The 15,684-nt window shown below is 44.3% G+C and overlaps 1 protein-coding gene across 1 annotated transcript in view; it reads left to right on the forward strand.

Annotated features, from left to right (window-relative positions):
- LOC126249143 (Down syndrome cell adhesion molecule-like protein Dscam2) overlaps positions 1–15,684 on the forward strand; it is a 242,097-nt gene that overhangs the window by 27,252 nt on the left and 199,161 nt on the right. Inside the window, exons 3-4 of the mRNA XM_049950796.1 lie at positions 14,718–14,828; positions 15,437–15,598. Of these exons, the coding sequence (XP_049806753.1) occupies positions 14,718–14,828; positions 15,437–15,598 (273 nt within the window). The remainder of the gene's footprint in view (positions 1–14,717; positions 14,829–15,436; positions 15,599–15,684) is intronic.

Here is a 15,684-nt window from a genome sequence, read left to right on the forward strand (position 1 = left end):
GAGGACAGTCAGGAAGGAAGAGGGGCTTTCGCGAAGGTGATGATAGGTGACACAGTCGTGACCAGGGGCCGTGTTGCGTTTGGACCGGAAGATAAGTTTAATGTCTTGTGCTGTGATGGGAGTGTTTATGTCAGAGGGGGGCAACTGCCCCAAGTACTGGAGACTAGGAGCAAGAGGAGCGACCGAGGTATCGGCACGTTCCATGACCATGGGGAAAAGAGAATAATCAAAGTGGGGATCATCGGGGATGGAGAAGACCTCGGAAAGGTGGGAAGCGAAGTGGTTGGCCTTACTGAGGTTGTCAGGAAGGGGGCGATCGTTATGGAGAAGGGGGTAGTGGGGAGCGGAAAGGGAACCAGTAAGACGATGGAAGGCGGACCAGTACTTGGAGGAGTTGATAGGGAGGGTGGCGTTGAGTCGTGTGCAGGTCTGGCGCCAGTCTCGGCGTTTCGTTGCTGTAATAAGGTTCCGTACGTGTCGCTGTATTTGCCGGTGGCGTTGGAGTGTATCCCTGTCACGAGTGCGCAGGAAGGAGCGATAGAGGCGGCGGGATTCACGGAGGAGGAGGACAGCCCGCGGAGGGAGAGTGGGACGGTGTGGGTGGATGGTTTTAGTAGGAACATGGGCCTCCACGGCGTCAGTAATTACCTGCTGAAGGAAGGACGAGGTGTGGTTGATGTCGTCAGGATGGCGATAGGTAAGAGGGTGGCTTTCGACCTGGGCGGAGATGGAGTCCCGGTAGGCATCCCAGTTGGCACGGCGATAGTCATGGACGACCTTGGGAGGGGGTGCAGGGTGCGGAGCCGGAGGGGGGCGGTTTGCAGATGTGATGGTGAGAAGGACAGGGAGGTGATCGCTACCTGTGGGGTCAAGGACGGCGACAGTGATACGCCCAAGGAGGTTGGCAGAGGCAATGACAACATCGGGGGTGGTGTTACTTTCAGGCCGGGTGTGCTGGGGAAGAGGAACAAGGTCACCTTGAAGTGTGGAGAGGAACTGATGCCACCGCCGAAGGGCAGAAGGAGTGCGGCTATGGACGTTGAGGTCGGCGGCAATCACATAGGTGGAGAAGGTGTGGTCAATGTGTGAGATGAAGTCATAAGGAAGAGGAGCAGTGGAGCGGACATAGATGGTGGCACAGGTAATGGTGAGGGAGGGGAAGAAGACGCTAAGGATAAGGTGTTCAGTGGGGTCATTGAGGAGAGGTTGTGGCCGGACAGGGATATGCTTAAGGTGGCCAATCGTGACTCCACCCTGCGCACGAGGACCAGGAGCGTCAGTGCGGTGGAGGATATAGGGGGAGGTGCGGATAGAATGGTGGGGCTGGAGAAAGGTTTCGTTCAAGAGGAAGGTGTCGACCTGGTGGTGGGAGAGGGTGTGCATGAGGAGGTATTTGTTGGAGCGGAAGGAGCGAATGTTCTGGAAGAGGATGCGAGACTCGTGCCGCGCCATGACGGGAAGGAGGGGGGGAAGAGAGGGAAGCGAAGAGACTTAAACTAGGGTGTCGAGGCGGGTGAAGGTGAAGTGGGCTTGGTTGTGGGAGTAAGTGGCGAAGGCGTTCAGGTGGAAAACAGAGCGAGCAGCAAGGGATATTTGTTGGAAGGTGTGGGGGCGCTGAAAAGGGTGAATGTTTTGGAGGACAATGGTAATGAACCGGATGATGTCCTCGGCCGTGGGGGGTGGACGGATGGAATTGTTGGGATGGACAGGGGGATCGACGGGACGAACTGGGACCGTAAGTTCAGGGGTGGCTGGAGGGGGTTTAGCTTTACATTTGTGGGAGTATGTGGGATGGGGGCCATTGCAGGTATTACAGGAAGGAGGAGCAGCGAGGTTGGGGCAGTTCTTAAGAAAGTGGGAGGCCTTGCAATGGGGACAGGTGGGGGGGTTTTTGCAGTTGGGAGTCAGGTGGTCATTGTACATCAGGCACCGCTGGCAACGGTAGGATTGGGGAGGGGATTTGGAGGATTCAACAGGGTGGCGACGGTGGTATATCAGGGCACCCTGGGTGAGGAGATGGTCTATGGATGGGGCGGATTCAGAGAATACCCGCATGAGCTAGGTGGGACCAGAGGCATTGTGGATACGGTGGGCAGAGTGGATTTCCAAGTCCGGGTGGGAGTTCAGTTCTACCAACACTTCATCCTCTGTGATCACCGGGCTGAGCTTGGTGATCACAGCGGTGTAGGTGGGGGGGGGGGGGGCGACGGGGAGGCTGGGGCTGACGAGGAGTGGAAGCGGAAAGGAAGGGTGTCAGAGAGGCGTGGGGGCCAAACATAACTCGTGGGAGTTTTCGCAGGAGGTCTGTGTGAAAGGATGGGGACGGGGACTTGATAAGGACTGAGTCCCTGCGGGGAATGAGTTGGGAAATGGGAGCACCAGGTAAGTACTTTCGTATTTCCTTGGTGAGGGTACGAGCGTCGAGGAACTTAGGATCGGGAGTTGACAGGACAAAGGTGTGGAGGGTGGGGGCCAAGGTATGGGTGGCAGGAGGAGGGGTGGTGTCCATGGTGACGGCAGGGGGAGGGGGAGGTGGTGTTGATTTTTTGTGGGAAGTGGCGGGAGCAGAGTCGGTAAGGACGCGCTTTTGGGGTTTTTTGGAGACTGGAGGCTGGGAGGAGGGGAGAGGGACGGGGAGGAGAGGGAGGTGGCGGGTGGCAGTTCCCTGTGGCGTAGCGGAGGCACCGGGAGAAGCAGCTGGTTCAGTGGTGGCGATGCTGGCTCGGCGCGACGTGATGCGTGCGGGAGATGCAGAAGACGAAGCGACGGGGTCGGTGAGAGAGGGGAAGCCAACCACCTGACGGGCGGCAGCAGAGGCGGCAACAGAGGCGTACGTGAGGGCGGGGGTAGGAGTGGGAGCTGTTGAGGGTGTGGAAGCTGGAGGAAGGGTGTAGAGGTGTGGGTATACAGCAGGAGAGGAGATAGGGGGATGTGTGAGCGGGGGAAGGGAAGGGGAGGCGGAAGGAGGGAGGCCAGGGGCGGCACTCCAGGAAGTGACTGTGGGAGAAGGGGAGGGGGAGGTGTAGATGACGGTGGAGGTGGGAGTACTTATCGCAGACAAACGGCGACGGACAGACGGACGTGCAGCAGGCAGCGGCGGCGTCGGCGTCGGTCGGCGGCGAACGGACGGACGAACAGCAGGCGGCGGTAGCGGCGGCGGCAGCGGGTACGACGACGGCGATGGACAGCGAGCAGGCAGGCGGGCAGGCGGACGGACGGACGGACGAACAGCGACAGCAGCAAGCGGCGAGCACACAGACAGACAGACAAACACAATCTTCGAAGACGGAGATTCCACCCTGAGAGTAGCCCAGGCTTTGCAATCTGACGCTTTCGAAGGAGGGGATCCAACCCTCTAGATTACGCTCCAGCGCTCGCTCCATTCTTTTAAACTCGCGGACCGCGCCACTGCGCATGCGGCCACAGATAAACAAGGCGCCAGTGATGTTGATCGGCGGCAAAGACGTAACATAAGCATGAGTTACGTCTGTGGCTGCGCATTCGATTCATGCTGGGAGGTCGATGTATTACTGGGAGCTGAACTGTAGCGACGTCTTTGTAAGTTCAATATTGAAAGTGACGGATTCCATGATTTATCTAATGTGAAACCGCTGTCTCTACTAATTAAATTCTTCGTCAAGCGGATTTCAATGGCCTCTTTTACTACGGAGTCCCAGAAAGATGAAACAGAAGTCAGAATTTCGACATTTTCATATACCATAGAGTGACCAGAGTCAATACAATGCTCTGCCACAGCCGATTTACTGGGTTGTAAGAGCCGAGTGTACCTGCAATGTTCCGTACACCTCTCTTGGACTGTACGATTCGTTTGTCCGACATGTGAAAGGCCACATTCACATGGTATCTTGTAAACTCCAGGCTTGCGGAGTAGTAAGTCATCTTTAACAGAACCCAGGAGTGCAGCCGTCTTCGCCGGTGGACGAAAAATCACTTTTACTTTATGTTTAGTGAGGATCCGTCCTATTTTGGATGAAAGGCTTCCCACATACGGCAGGACAGCCATGGATTTAAATGTTTCCTCGTCATCTTCTGCATTCCATACGGACACCTTAGGTTTTATTTGTAGTGCCTTACGTATCTGTTGTGGAGAATACCCGTTGTCCTCAAAAACTCTCTTCAGATGTAAAAGTTCGTCTTTTAAACTACTTTCATCAGATATGACGTGTGCTCGGTGTACCAAAGTTCTCAGAACACTACTCGTCTGCGAAGGATGGTGACAGCTATTTGCATGTAAATATAAGTCCGTATGGGTCGGTTTCCGATATACTGCATGACCCAGAGTGCCATCTTCTTTGCGCCGAACCAAGACATCCAAAAATGGAAGACATCCCTCCTTTTCCACTTCCATTGTAAACTGAATTTGTCCATGGATGGAATTCAGATGGTTTAAGAAGTCCTGCAATTTGTCCTCGCCATGGGGCCACACTACAAAGGTGTCGTCAACGTACCTCCAAAAAACTGTAGGCTTCAAACTAGCAGACTCCAGGGCCTTCTCCTCGAAGTCCTCCATAAATAAATTGGCCACCAAGGGTGACAAACGACTACCCATGGCAACACCGTAAGTCTGTTCAAAAAAGTCGTTACTAAATAAAAAGTATGTGGAGGTCATCACATGGTGAAACAAAGCTAAAATCTCCTTATCAAAACTTTTTCCAATGAGATCTAAAGATTCAGAGAGAGGTACCTTAGTAAATAGCGACACTACATCAAAGCTGACTAATAGATCAGAGGTGTTCAGTTTCAAAGATCTTAATTTGCCAATGAAATCTGCAGAGTTCCTTATATGATGATCACATTTTCCCACAAGCGGCCTCAATAGTGACGCCAGGTGCTTGACACAATCATAGTTGGGAGAACCAATATTGCTCACGATAGGACGTAGAGGAACGTCTTTCTTATGGATCTTTGGGAGTCCATAAAGCCTTGGAGGCACTGCACCACTTGGTTTCAGTCTTCGTATGACTTCCGGTGGAAATGGGGAGGCATTCAAAAGCGACGCCGTCTTCCTTACCACCTTGTTGGTGGGGTCCTTACTGATCTTCCGGTACATACTATCATTCAGTAAGCTGTATATCTTATCATGGTAGTCGTCACGTGACATTAAAACAGTGGCATTACCTTTATCAGCAGGGAGAACCGCCGTTTCGGTATCTTGGCGGAGCATACGTAGTGCAGTCCTCTCTGCCACAGATATATTGCTTCTTTGTGGGCGAGCCTTCATAACAGCTCGACAAGTTTCGCGTCTTATTTCATCTGCAGAATCCGTAGAGAGTGGTCGAGCAGCTTCTTCAACAGCACTGATGAATGCAGGTATAGGCAAAACCTTTGGCGTGGGTGCAAAATTCAGTCCTTTGCTTAAGACCATCATCGTAGCATCGTCCAAATCTCTACCCGTAATATTAATGACGGAGCGTCGAATGATACTTTCTTGCTGTGGAGATGGCTCAAGTCGGCTAAACTTTGCAGTCTGTCTTGATGTCGCTACCTCACGAACCCAGTCTGATTTGGCCCAAGTTGTACCCTCTATCCAGTTCCAAGAGTTGCTGGGTAACTCCACAGACATCTTCAGGTGCAGACGATAAAGTTCTTGAGAAACAAGATCCAGCTTCCTTCGTGTAAATCGGATCATCTCCTTAACAATAGCAGAACCAGCTTTAAATAAAATCTCATTCATGGAAGTCGATTTTATAAAATGTAGTAACCTGGCAAACTTCGGAATTATGCCATGGTCACGGCACCTCAGTAAAAAACTTAAAGAGCTCAATAATCTCGCTCTCAAATGTCGTAGCTTGTCCAATCGTCGAACACATAAAACCATCTCCTCCCCGAAGAGGTACTTGATGTGAATCTTCAGGTTTTCGCGGCGCAAAGACTGCTCCATTAAGTTTCGGGAATGCAGCCGCATGAATTCTGCTTCTTCTTCTAATATTTCGGCTGTATACCTTTCAGCCATCCTCAGAGAGAGATGAAATAAGACGCGAAACTTGTCGAGCTGTTATGAAGGCTCGCCCACAAAGAAGCAATATATCTGTGGCAGAGAGGACTGCACTACGTATGCTCCGCCAAGATACCGAAACGGTGGTTCTCCCTGCTGATAAAGGTAATGCCACTGTTTTAATGTCACGTGACGACTACCATGATAAGATATACAGCTTACTGAATGATAGTATGTACCGAAAGATCAGTAAGGACCCCACCAACAAGGTGGTAAGGAAGACGGCGTCGCTTTTGAATGCCTCCCCATTTCCACCGGAAGTCATACGAAGACTGAAACCAAGTGGTGCAGTGCCTCCAAGGCTTTATGGACTCCCAAAGATCCATAAGAAAGACGTTCCTCTACGTCCTATCGTGAGCAATATTGGTTCTCCCAACTATGATTGTGTCAAGCACCTGGCGTCACTATTGAGGCCGCTTGTGGGAAAATGTGATCATCATATAAGGAACTCTGCAGATTTCATTGGCAAATTAAGATCTTTGAAACTGAACACCTCTGATCTATTAGTCAGCTTTGATGTAGTGTCGCTATTTACTAAGGTACCTCTCTCTGAATCTTTAGATCTCATTGGAAAAAGTTTTGATAAGGAGATTTTAGCTTTGTTTCACCATGTGATGACCTCCACATACTTTTTATTTAATAACGACTTTTTTGAACAGACTGACGGTGTTGCCATGGGTAGTCGTTTGTCACCCTTGGTGGCCAATTTATTTATGGAGGACTTCGAGGAGAAGGCCCTGGAGTCTGCTAGTTTGAAGCCTACAGTTTTTTGGAGGTACGTTGACGACACCTTTGTAGTGTGGCCCCATGGCGAGGACAAATTGCAGGACTTCTTAAACCATCTGAATTCCATCCATGGACAAATTCAGTTTACAATGGAAGTGGAAAAGGAGGGATGTCTTCCATTTTTGGATGTCTTGGTTCGGCGCAAAAAAGATGGCACTCTGGGTCATGCAGTATATCGGAAACCGACCCATACGGACTTATATTTACATGCAAATAGCTGTCACCATCCTTCGCAGACGAGTAGTGTTCTGAGAACTTTGGTACACCGAGCACACGTCATATCTGATGAAAGTAGTTTAAAAGACGAACTTTTACATCTGAAGAGAGTTTTTGAGGACAACGGGTATTCTCCACAACAGATACGTAAGGCACTACAAATAAAACCTAAGGTGTCCGTATGGAATGCAGAAGATGACGAGGAAACATTTAAATCCATGGCTGTCCTGCCGTATGTGGGAAGCCTTTCATCCAAAATAGGACGGATCCTCACTAAACATAAAGTAAAAGTGATTTTTCGTCCACCGGCGAAGACGGCTGCACTCCTGGGTTCTGTTAAAGATGACTTACTACTCCGCAAGCCTGGAGTTTACAAGATACCATGTGAATGTGGCCTTTCACATGTCGGACAAACGAATCGTACAGTCCAAGAGGGGTGTACGGAACATCGTAGGTACACTCGGCTCTTACAACCCAGTAAATCGGCTGTGGCAGAGCATTGTATTGACTCTGGTCACTCTATGGTATATGAAAATGTCGAAATTCTGACTTCTGTTTCACCTTTCTGGGACTCCGTAGTAAAAGAGGCCATTGAAATCCGCTTGACGAAGAATTTAATTAATAGAGACAGCGGTTTCACATTAGATAAATCATGGAATCCGTCACTTTCAATATTGAACTTACAAAGACGTCGCTACAGTTCAGCTCCCAGTAATACATCGACCTCCCAGCATGAATCGAATGCGCAGCCACAGACGTAACTCATGCTTATGTTACGTCTTTGCCGCCGATCAACATCACTGGCGCCTTGTTTATCTGTGGCCGCATGCGCAGTGGCGCGGTCCGCGAGTTCAAAAGGATGGAGCGAGCGCTGGAGCGTCAGTCGTACGGCTCTCTCTGAAGATGTCTGAAAGATATACAGCCGCAATATTAGAAGAAGAAGCAGAATTCATGCGGCTGCATTCCCGAAACTTAATGGAGCAGTCTTTGCGCTGCGAAAACCTGAAGATTCACCTCCCGGAGTTTGTCAGTTTAAATACTTTTCACCCTGTAGAAACGGAATAAAATGCAGCAAAGATTTAGAAGTTTTAAGTATTGCTTCTGGTGAGTCAGCTATGAGTAAAACAAGGGTTATCGAGTGCTACATAATCTTTGCAGAAGGCAGAGAAGATTTTGAAGATATCGAGAAGGAGCGACCTGGCCGCCCCTGCATATCATCAACCGTGGAACTGGAGAAAAGGGAAAGAAATGATTACGAAGAATTGCCGAGTCACAATCACAGAAGTTTCTGATGATATTGCTATAAAATTCGCTCATGCCATGTAAACAACGATGCAGAACTTCTGAAACGTGTGATATATCAGGTGATGAAACTTGTATTGACTGATATGACTTCGAAACAATAAGGATCAATCGTCCCAGAGGAATAGCTCGACAATTGCGGTGAATCGTGAACATTACGCTCACTGTGTTCTTCGATAATGACATAGCTCTTGCTGCACAATAAGAAACACCACTTCAATGCTGTACTTGCCCAAAAATAAAGAAAACGTTAAGGGCCGTCGTTTCACATATTAAAAACGTAAGGCAGGAAGACCTAAAAGCTATCATAGAGATCGAGATCCAAAAGCGTTTCAGGGATTGGAGAAAACGATGGCACATGTGTGTAATATATAATGAGGGCTATTTTGAAGGGAATGACATTAATATACACGAAAAAATCAAAATTCTTTAAAAAATCTGTTTTTTTTATCACCTCGTAGACTATGTAGAAACCATAAATCTTCTACCAAAAATTTGTTCGTGTCAGATTTGTTATCGGAAGCAGGTATAGAAAACTTACGAATGGATGCCCTACGTACTTGGTTTCGTAGAACTGTGAAAGTAACGAAAAAATGTATCCCTATGTATTTGTCACTAAAACTAACAGTATTCGTTACAAACTTATCGTTTTACTCGTTGCTTTCGTCATCGACGGTATCGTAAAACTCTTATGGAGTCCAGTCGTTTTCATATGCTTACATCTTGGTATTTTGGTGTATTTTTTATACTTGAATACGTTTGACCGGGTTTGATAATAGTAATAACGAAAAACAGTAAGTTTTAAATTACTTAATGTGGAAGTTAAAGACAAAGTTTTACAAAGGTAAGCTACTACATATATATTTTAAGTAGCTGTTAAAGGGAAATGTAAAAAATGTTCTCAATTCTTCAGTCAACTAAATAAACTAAAAAAAAATCTGTACTTCATTTCAAAGTAGGATCCAAATTGTAACCTTATATAAAAAATTTTTCATTATACTTTAACTCAGACTTTGGCACCTTAGAAGAAGTCAGTCAAAGCAATACACATCGATCTTGGTATGGCGAATTGCGTGTCCACGACTGTTACTTCGGTGGGAAGTCATTTTTCAATAATCAACATATGTAGTCTATATAACAACAGTCAACCAGAAAATGTACATAGTGTCAGAATTGTTTCTTACAGAAACCTTCGGTTGAGGTTTAAAAATAAAAAAATTTCCAAGCATTTCGGATTCAGGAAACTTCGCCTTTAGATTAGATTAGATCAGATTAGTTTACGTTCCATAGATCCGTGCTGAGGAGATCGTCGTGGATGTGGAACATGTCATTTTTTTTTTTTTTTTAAGCTGAAGTAACAATACTAATAGTATGAATATATACAATACATCATTTGTTTCTATTAAAAAATTCGTCAATGGAGTAGAAGGAGTTGGCCACTAGTAAGTCTTTCAGGCTCCTTTTAAACTGATCTTTATTTGTAACTAAATTTTTTATGTTTACTGGCAAATTATTGAAGATGAGTTTTCCTGAGTAGTGGACCCCTTTTTGAACTAAAGTAAGTGCTTTTCAGTCCTTGTGCAGATCATTTTTGTTCCTGGTATTGTATGTATGAACTGAGCTGTTTGTTGGAAAAAGAGATATATTATGTAGGACAAATTTCATTAATGAGTAAATATACTGGGAGGCAGTAGTTAGTATACCCAGTTCTTTGAAGAGGTTTCTACAGGACGTCCGTGAATTTACTCCACAAATAATACGTATTACACGCTTTTGGACTCAAAACTTTTGTTTGACTTGAAGAGTTACCCCAAAATATTATACCATATGACATTATGGAATGAAAGTAGGCAAAGTATACAAGCTTTTTTCATTTTTATGTCGCCTATGTCCGCTAACACTCGAATTGCAAATACAGATTTGTTAAGGCGTTTCTGCAGTCCTGTGGTGTGCTCTTCCCAACTGAATTTATTATCAAGTTGTAATCCCAGGAATTTAAGACTGTCAACCTCTTCTATCTGCTCTTCTTCGTATTTTATGCATATGCTGGGTGGAAACCTCTTACAGGTTCTAAATTGCATATAGTGAGTCTTTTCGAAGTTTAATGTCAGTGAGTTGGCTTTAAACCATTTATTCATATCCATGAAAATATCATTAGCCGATCTTTCTAGAACTACACTTGACATACTATTTATTGCGATACTTGTGTCATCTGCAAACAAAACGAACTCTGCTTCTTGCAGTGTAACTGATGAGAGATCATTAATGTACACAAGAAAAAGCAATGGCCATAAGATGGATCCTTGTGGGACACCACATGTAATTTCTTCCCATTCTGACAATGTTTGACATGATTTTGACAATGCCCTTTCTGTCGTCACTGAAGTAGCCATGACAGAATTTGTTTTCCTTCTTAACTTGCAGTTCAGTGTAGAGGAGTGTAAAGGACACTCGTACTTATTTGATAACTTTTCTTCCATATACTGCCTCATCGATATTATGCTGGTAACAGGTGATGTCACAGAGACAGACGTTGCCTTCACATGAAATTCTTCCCAGTCTGAGTCCTCTTCATCAAAAGGGGGCGATACTAACTCAAAGTCAACTCTATTTCAAGTGGTGAACTTCAATGAATATTTTTTCTAATGCAGTTTTTAATGAAATTTTGGCGTAGTTGAAAGCAGATTCGTCTTTAAAAGCAAGCCTCTTAAAGCCTGGATCTAATAGGGCTGCTTTCGAGAGGACTGAGTGTCTAGCCCGGTTTTTAAATCGGTAATTAAATTTCGTATTTAACTTAAAGCAGTAAGTTCTTTGGTATTTCTGTACTTAAATTGATATATAAATTCGCAAATATCCCCTCTATACTATCGGAGGCTGCTAGTACCTTTTAAATAGACCCTTGCGTTTGCGGGGACATTTCTTCTATGAACTGCTTTAAAAGGCTTTAAAATTTTAACAACTTCTGGTACAGCTTGCCATTCAGTTTCAAGAAGACTTTTTATGGAATTGTGGTTGGTTGGTTGGTTTGGGAAAAGAGACCAGACAGCGAGGTCATCGGTCTCATCGGATTAGGGAAGGAAGTCGGCCGTGCACTTTCAAAGGAACCATCCCGGCATTTGCCTGGAGCGATTTAGGTAAATCACGGAAAACCTAAATCAGGATGGCCCGACGCGGGATCGAACCGTCGTCCTCCCGAATGCGAGTCCAGTGTCTAACCACTGCGCCACCTCGCTCGGTATGGAATTGTGGATATGTCCAAGTGCCGCTTCAAGGGGTTCGTGTAGCATAGAAATCCTGTTCTACGATTGTTTTTGATTTTTGTATAATACTTTTTTCCATGCTCGTAAGTCCCGAGCACTCTATTAAATTAAATGAAAGCGCGATGCAAGGCAGATGTTCATAGCCCACCAACCGAATTGCTGCTTTCGTGTTCAACAAATCACTTCTTTTACCGCGTATGTGTAACGGCAGATTTTAGCTCAAAAACGTAATAAAGGATTTGCTATTTGCCGCGTCAGGAAGGACAGAAATGATGGGATACGGTAGAAAGATTTTGGAAGTGTTAGGAATTGCTTATAAAAAAATTGTAGTATATAGGACCGTCACACGTATTCCCCTTCTCTGTTTATCCATTCTTATCTTTTCTCCAGCCATTTATGAGGAATGTAGTAGCCTATGAATCTCTTCCGCTTTACTGCAGAACGTCGAAAATCTCTAGACTTTGCAAATTTTCGATACGGTATTAAAATCGTATGCACCCTCTCTGGCTCTGAGGAATCATGTTGTTGTTACATATTTAACGACATTAGATCGTTTGGGAAGGACTGTTTCCCACTAGCCGGAGACCTGTGATGTACCGGTACATTTATTTCACGGCACGTTTACGTGGAACGCTGTAGATTGCTTAATAAAACACACGCACACACACACACACACACACACACACACACACACATACACACGAGGGTAGTACTGTAATAATACAATATTCACCTGGGACCTAACGTCTTTTTTACGCTACGATTGGATCTCTATACTGTAAAAGAAGTAACTCTGACTTCCATAAACAACAAGGGGCTCAACATCAAAATGTCTTTGAGTGTTCCGTAAATATAGTTCAGTTCAAATTTACATTATGGATGCACTGTTCGAATCAAAGTCACCCCTTCTTTACATGTTGGCCACAAACCAGAAAAAGTCCCTAAAAACTCAGTTATTAAAAACTTTAGATTTTTTAACTTATCAGCTGTCATCCATAATATATTGGAATTACATTTAAATTAACTTAATTTAACTTTGATTATTGCTATCATCAAGAATTTAAAATTATGTAAACGATTTATTGCAGCAAAATAGCCATTATAGTTATACATTAGATTACAATCATTTGAGAGTGAATTACAAGGATGTATTGAGTGTCTGCATAATTCTTAGTAGTAGATTACATTCAGTGCAGGTATTATAACAGATTATCATTTGAACCATTTATCCTACAAAACACTAACAAGGGAGAAGATAATGGCACACAGGGAAGAAGACTAGCTGAAGAAGCCAGGAGAGACCCATTCATTGCAATCCGCCCCCAAAAGCAGGCACAGTCACACTATATAAGCATGAACGAATGGACGAGACATTTCAAAGTCATTCTCAACAAAGATGGTAGAGAAGGAGCAGAGATAGCAAGTCAAGAGCTCACACTGCAAGAGATGCCAGCCTGGTCCCCACTCACTCCAAATGAGGTCCAAAACATCATTGAATCAACAAAAAGGAAAAAAGCAGCGGGACCGGACATGCTTTACAATGAATACCTTAAAGACACAGCCCATCTGCTAGCACCGACCTGGACAAAACTTTATAACAAATGCATTGAAACAGCAAAAATCCCAGGCCAGTGGAGAAATGCAATAGTAAGGGTAATGTACAAAGGGAAGGGCGACCCAAAGGACACAAACAAATACAGAGGAATAGCCTTGGAAAACAACCCTTTTAAGGTATTCACAAAACTAATCACAGGAAGACTAAGACACATTTGGGAAGACCACCTCCCAGAATCTCAGTTCGGGTTCAGGGAAAAAAGATCCACTATCACAGCAGTGGAGGTGCTTTTAAAAAACATATGGGAAACCATCGATAAGAAGCAAAAATATTATGCTGTATTCATAGACTCCTCGATCGATCATTAGTAAAAAGGATGCTCGACGAATCCCTGGGAAGAGACAGCGTCTGGACGAGGATCATAAACTCCATAAATGAATGGAACGAGATAAGGATCTCAGACAACCTCGACCTGTCTGGACCCATAAGGCAAACAAACGGAGAACTCCAAGGAGACCCATTAAGCCCACTCCTGTTCATTCTGGCAGCAAAGGACATTATGGAAATCGCTCAAGACAAAGATGTTGAAGCATATGCCTACGCGGACAACATTGTGATAGGTTCAAAAACCTTAAAGAAACTACAGGAGGCTATAGAAGACGTGGAAAAATGGTGCACAAAACACAAGTTCGTAATCAACACCGACAAGACGGAAATGATGGTATTCAGACCAGGCGGGAAAATCCCAAAAACGACAAGATTTGCACTACAAGGAAAGCAATTATCTATCACAAAAGATTACAAATATCTAGGGATAACACTCCAGCCGTCCGCAAAGTGCTTCACTAAACACACAACAGAGAAAGTGACACAAGCCATCAGAACGATAAACGAAATAAGTTCCATCAGAACACTAAATCTAGACACAGCTATGGCACTCTTCAAATCAAAAATAATACTGATACTGGCTTATGGGATAGAAATCATATGGATACATCTAAATGAAAAGAACTTAGAAATATTGGAAAGAGTAAAAGCAACCTATATCAAAAGAGCATTAGGGGTAGCAAAAACCACAAGATCAAGATCAGTCTACCTTCTCGCCCGAGAATCTTTCCTCATAGAGTATCTAAGGACAAGGTTCTTACTTCCCAACACATCAGCATTGGAGAACCTACTAAGATCACTACTCAGGAAAAGAGAGGAAGTACCAACGGAATTCTATGGATCCGGGGCCATGATCGACCGCACTTGGGCAGCAGCAAATTTTGAGATGAGACCTCTAATTACAAGACTCGCAGTACACGGATTCCACCACATGGATTGTGCAAATACAACATACCATGAACTGTCAAACCTATGCAAGTGTACACTATGAGGACAGTCTTGTGAGAGATACCATATAGAAATATGCAACAAGAGGACCAGATCAATTAGAGACTATGCAATAAAGGGTTCAAATGATAATCTGTTATAATACCTGCACTGAATGTAATCTACTACTAAGAATGTCAAAATTATAAAATGAAGATATTTATGCATTTGTATCCTTATATAAAATTTCTTGGAAAATATTTTGCAGGATTGCCATTTGTGCGACCAATGCCTAACGTCTCAGCAGTGGCAGGGGAACCCCTTTATATAGCCTGCCCTGTGTCTGGGTATCCTATAGAATCCATAATGTGGGAGAAAGGTAAGACACACTGTGCAATACTAATTAAATAAATTAAGCTGTTTCGAAATCTGTAAATAATATTCACTCCTGAAACTGACACCTAAAATTTTTTCACCTGACTTCACAAGAATCTGACTGTGATGAAAAACAATCAGCAACAAGTTTCTACACCAATAAAATTGTGATGGAAACATGTGCCAAGGTGCATACTACACATTCTCTACTATTTCCACACTTAAGCAAACTCTTTTAGTTATCTGTATTTTCTAATAAAGAGATTGTTTGGAATGTGTGTTATTTTTCTTTTTTGAGTGTGCTTTTTTTTTATCTTTTGCACTGTGTGTGTATAATGATTTCACCTATAAGCCAGATGGTGGACTGTGCATCAAAATGTATGATTTTATTTGTGCTTTCTGGTACTAACATAAGTTATTTGTATACTGGTGAATACATTGTGCTTCTAAGTCTGTCTGATCTGTTGTTACTGGCCTTGATTTTACTGAAACATTGCCTCACTATAACCTATTATCCATTCCACAAGATGTTAAAAAGAAGTAAACTGGTTTCACCATGTAATCTTTAAATAAAGTACATTAAAATTCATGCTATTGACATTATTGTTTCAGACAGAAGACGGTTACCGGTAACCCGACGGCAGAAAGTCTTTTCAAATGGTACCTTGTTACTTCAAAATGTACAGAAGGATACAGACAGAGGACTGTACCGCTGTACGGCTATGAATAAACAAGGACATTCCTCATCTCAGACACTGCCACTTACTGTCACTGGTATGTTATAGTACTGTTACTGAGATCCACAACTTTTACATTTCCAGTGTTTTAGTGGAGAGGTTTTTGGGTGCTCATCATAATCA

Source organism: Schistocerca nitens, chromosome 3 (assembly GCF_023898315.1).
Source record: "Schistocerca nitens isolate TAMUIC-IGC-003100 chromosome 3, iqSchNite1.1, whole genome shotgun sequence".
NCBI classification, from domain to species: domain Eukaryota; kingdom Metazoa; phylum Arthropoda; class Insecta; order Orthoptera; family Acrididae; genus Schistocerca; species Schistocerca nitens.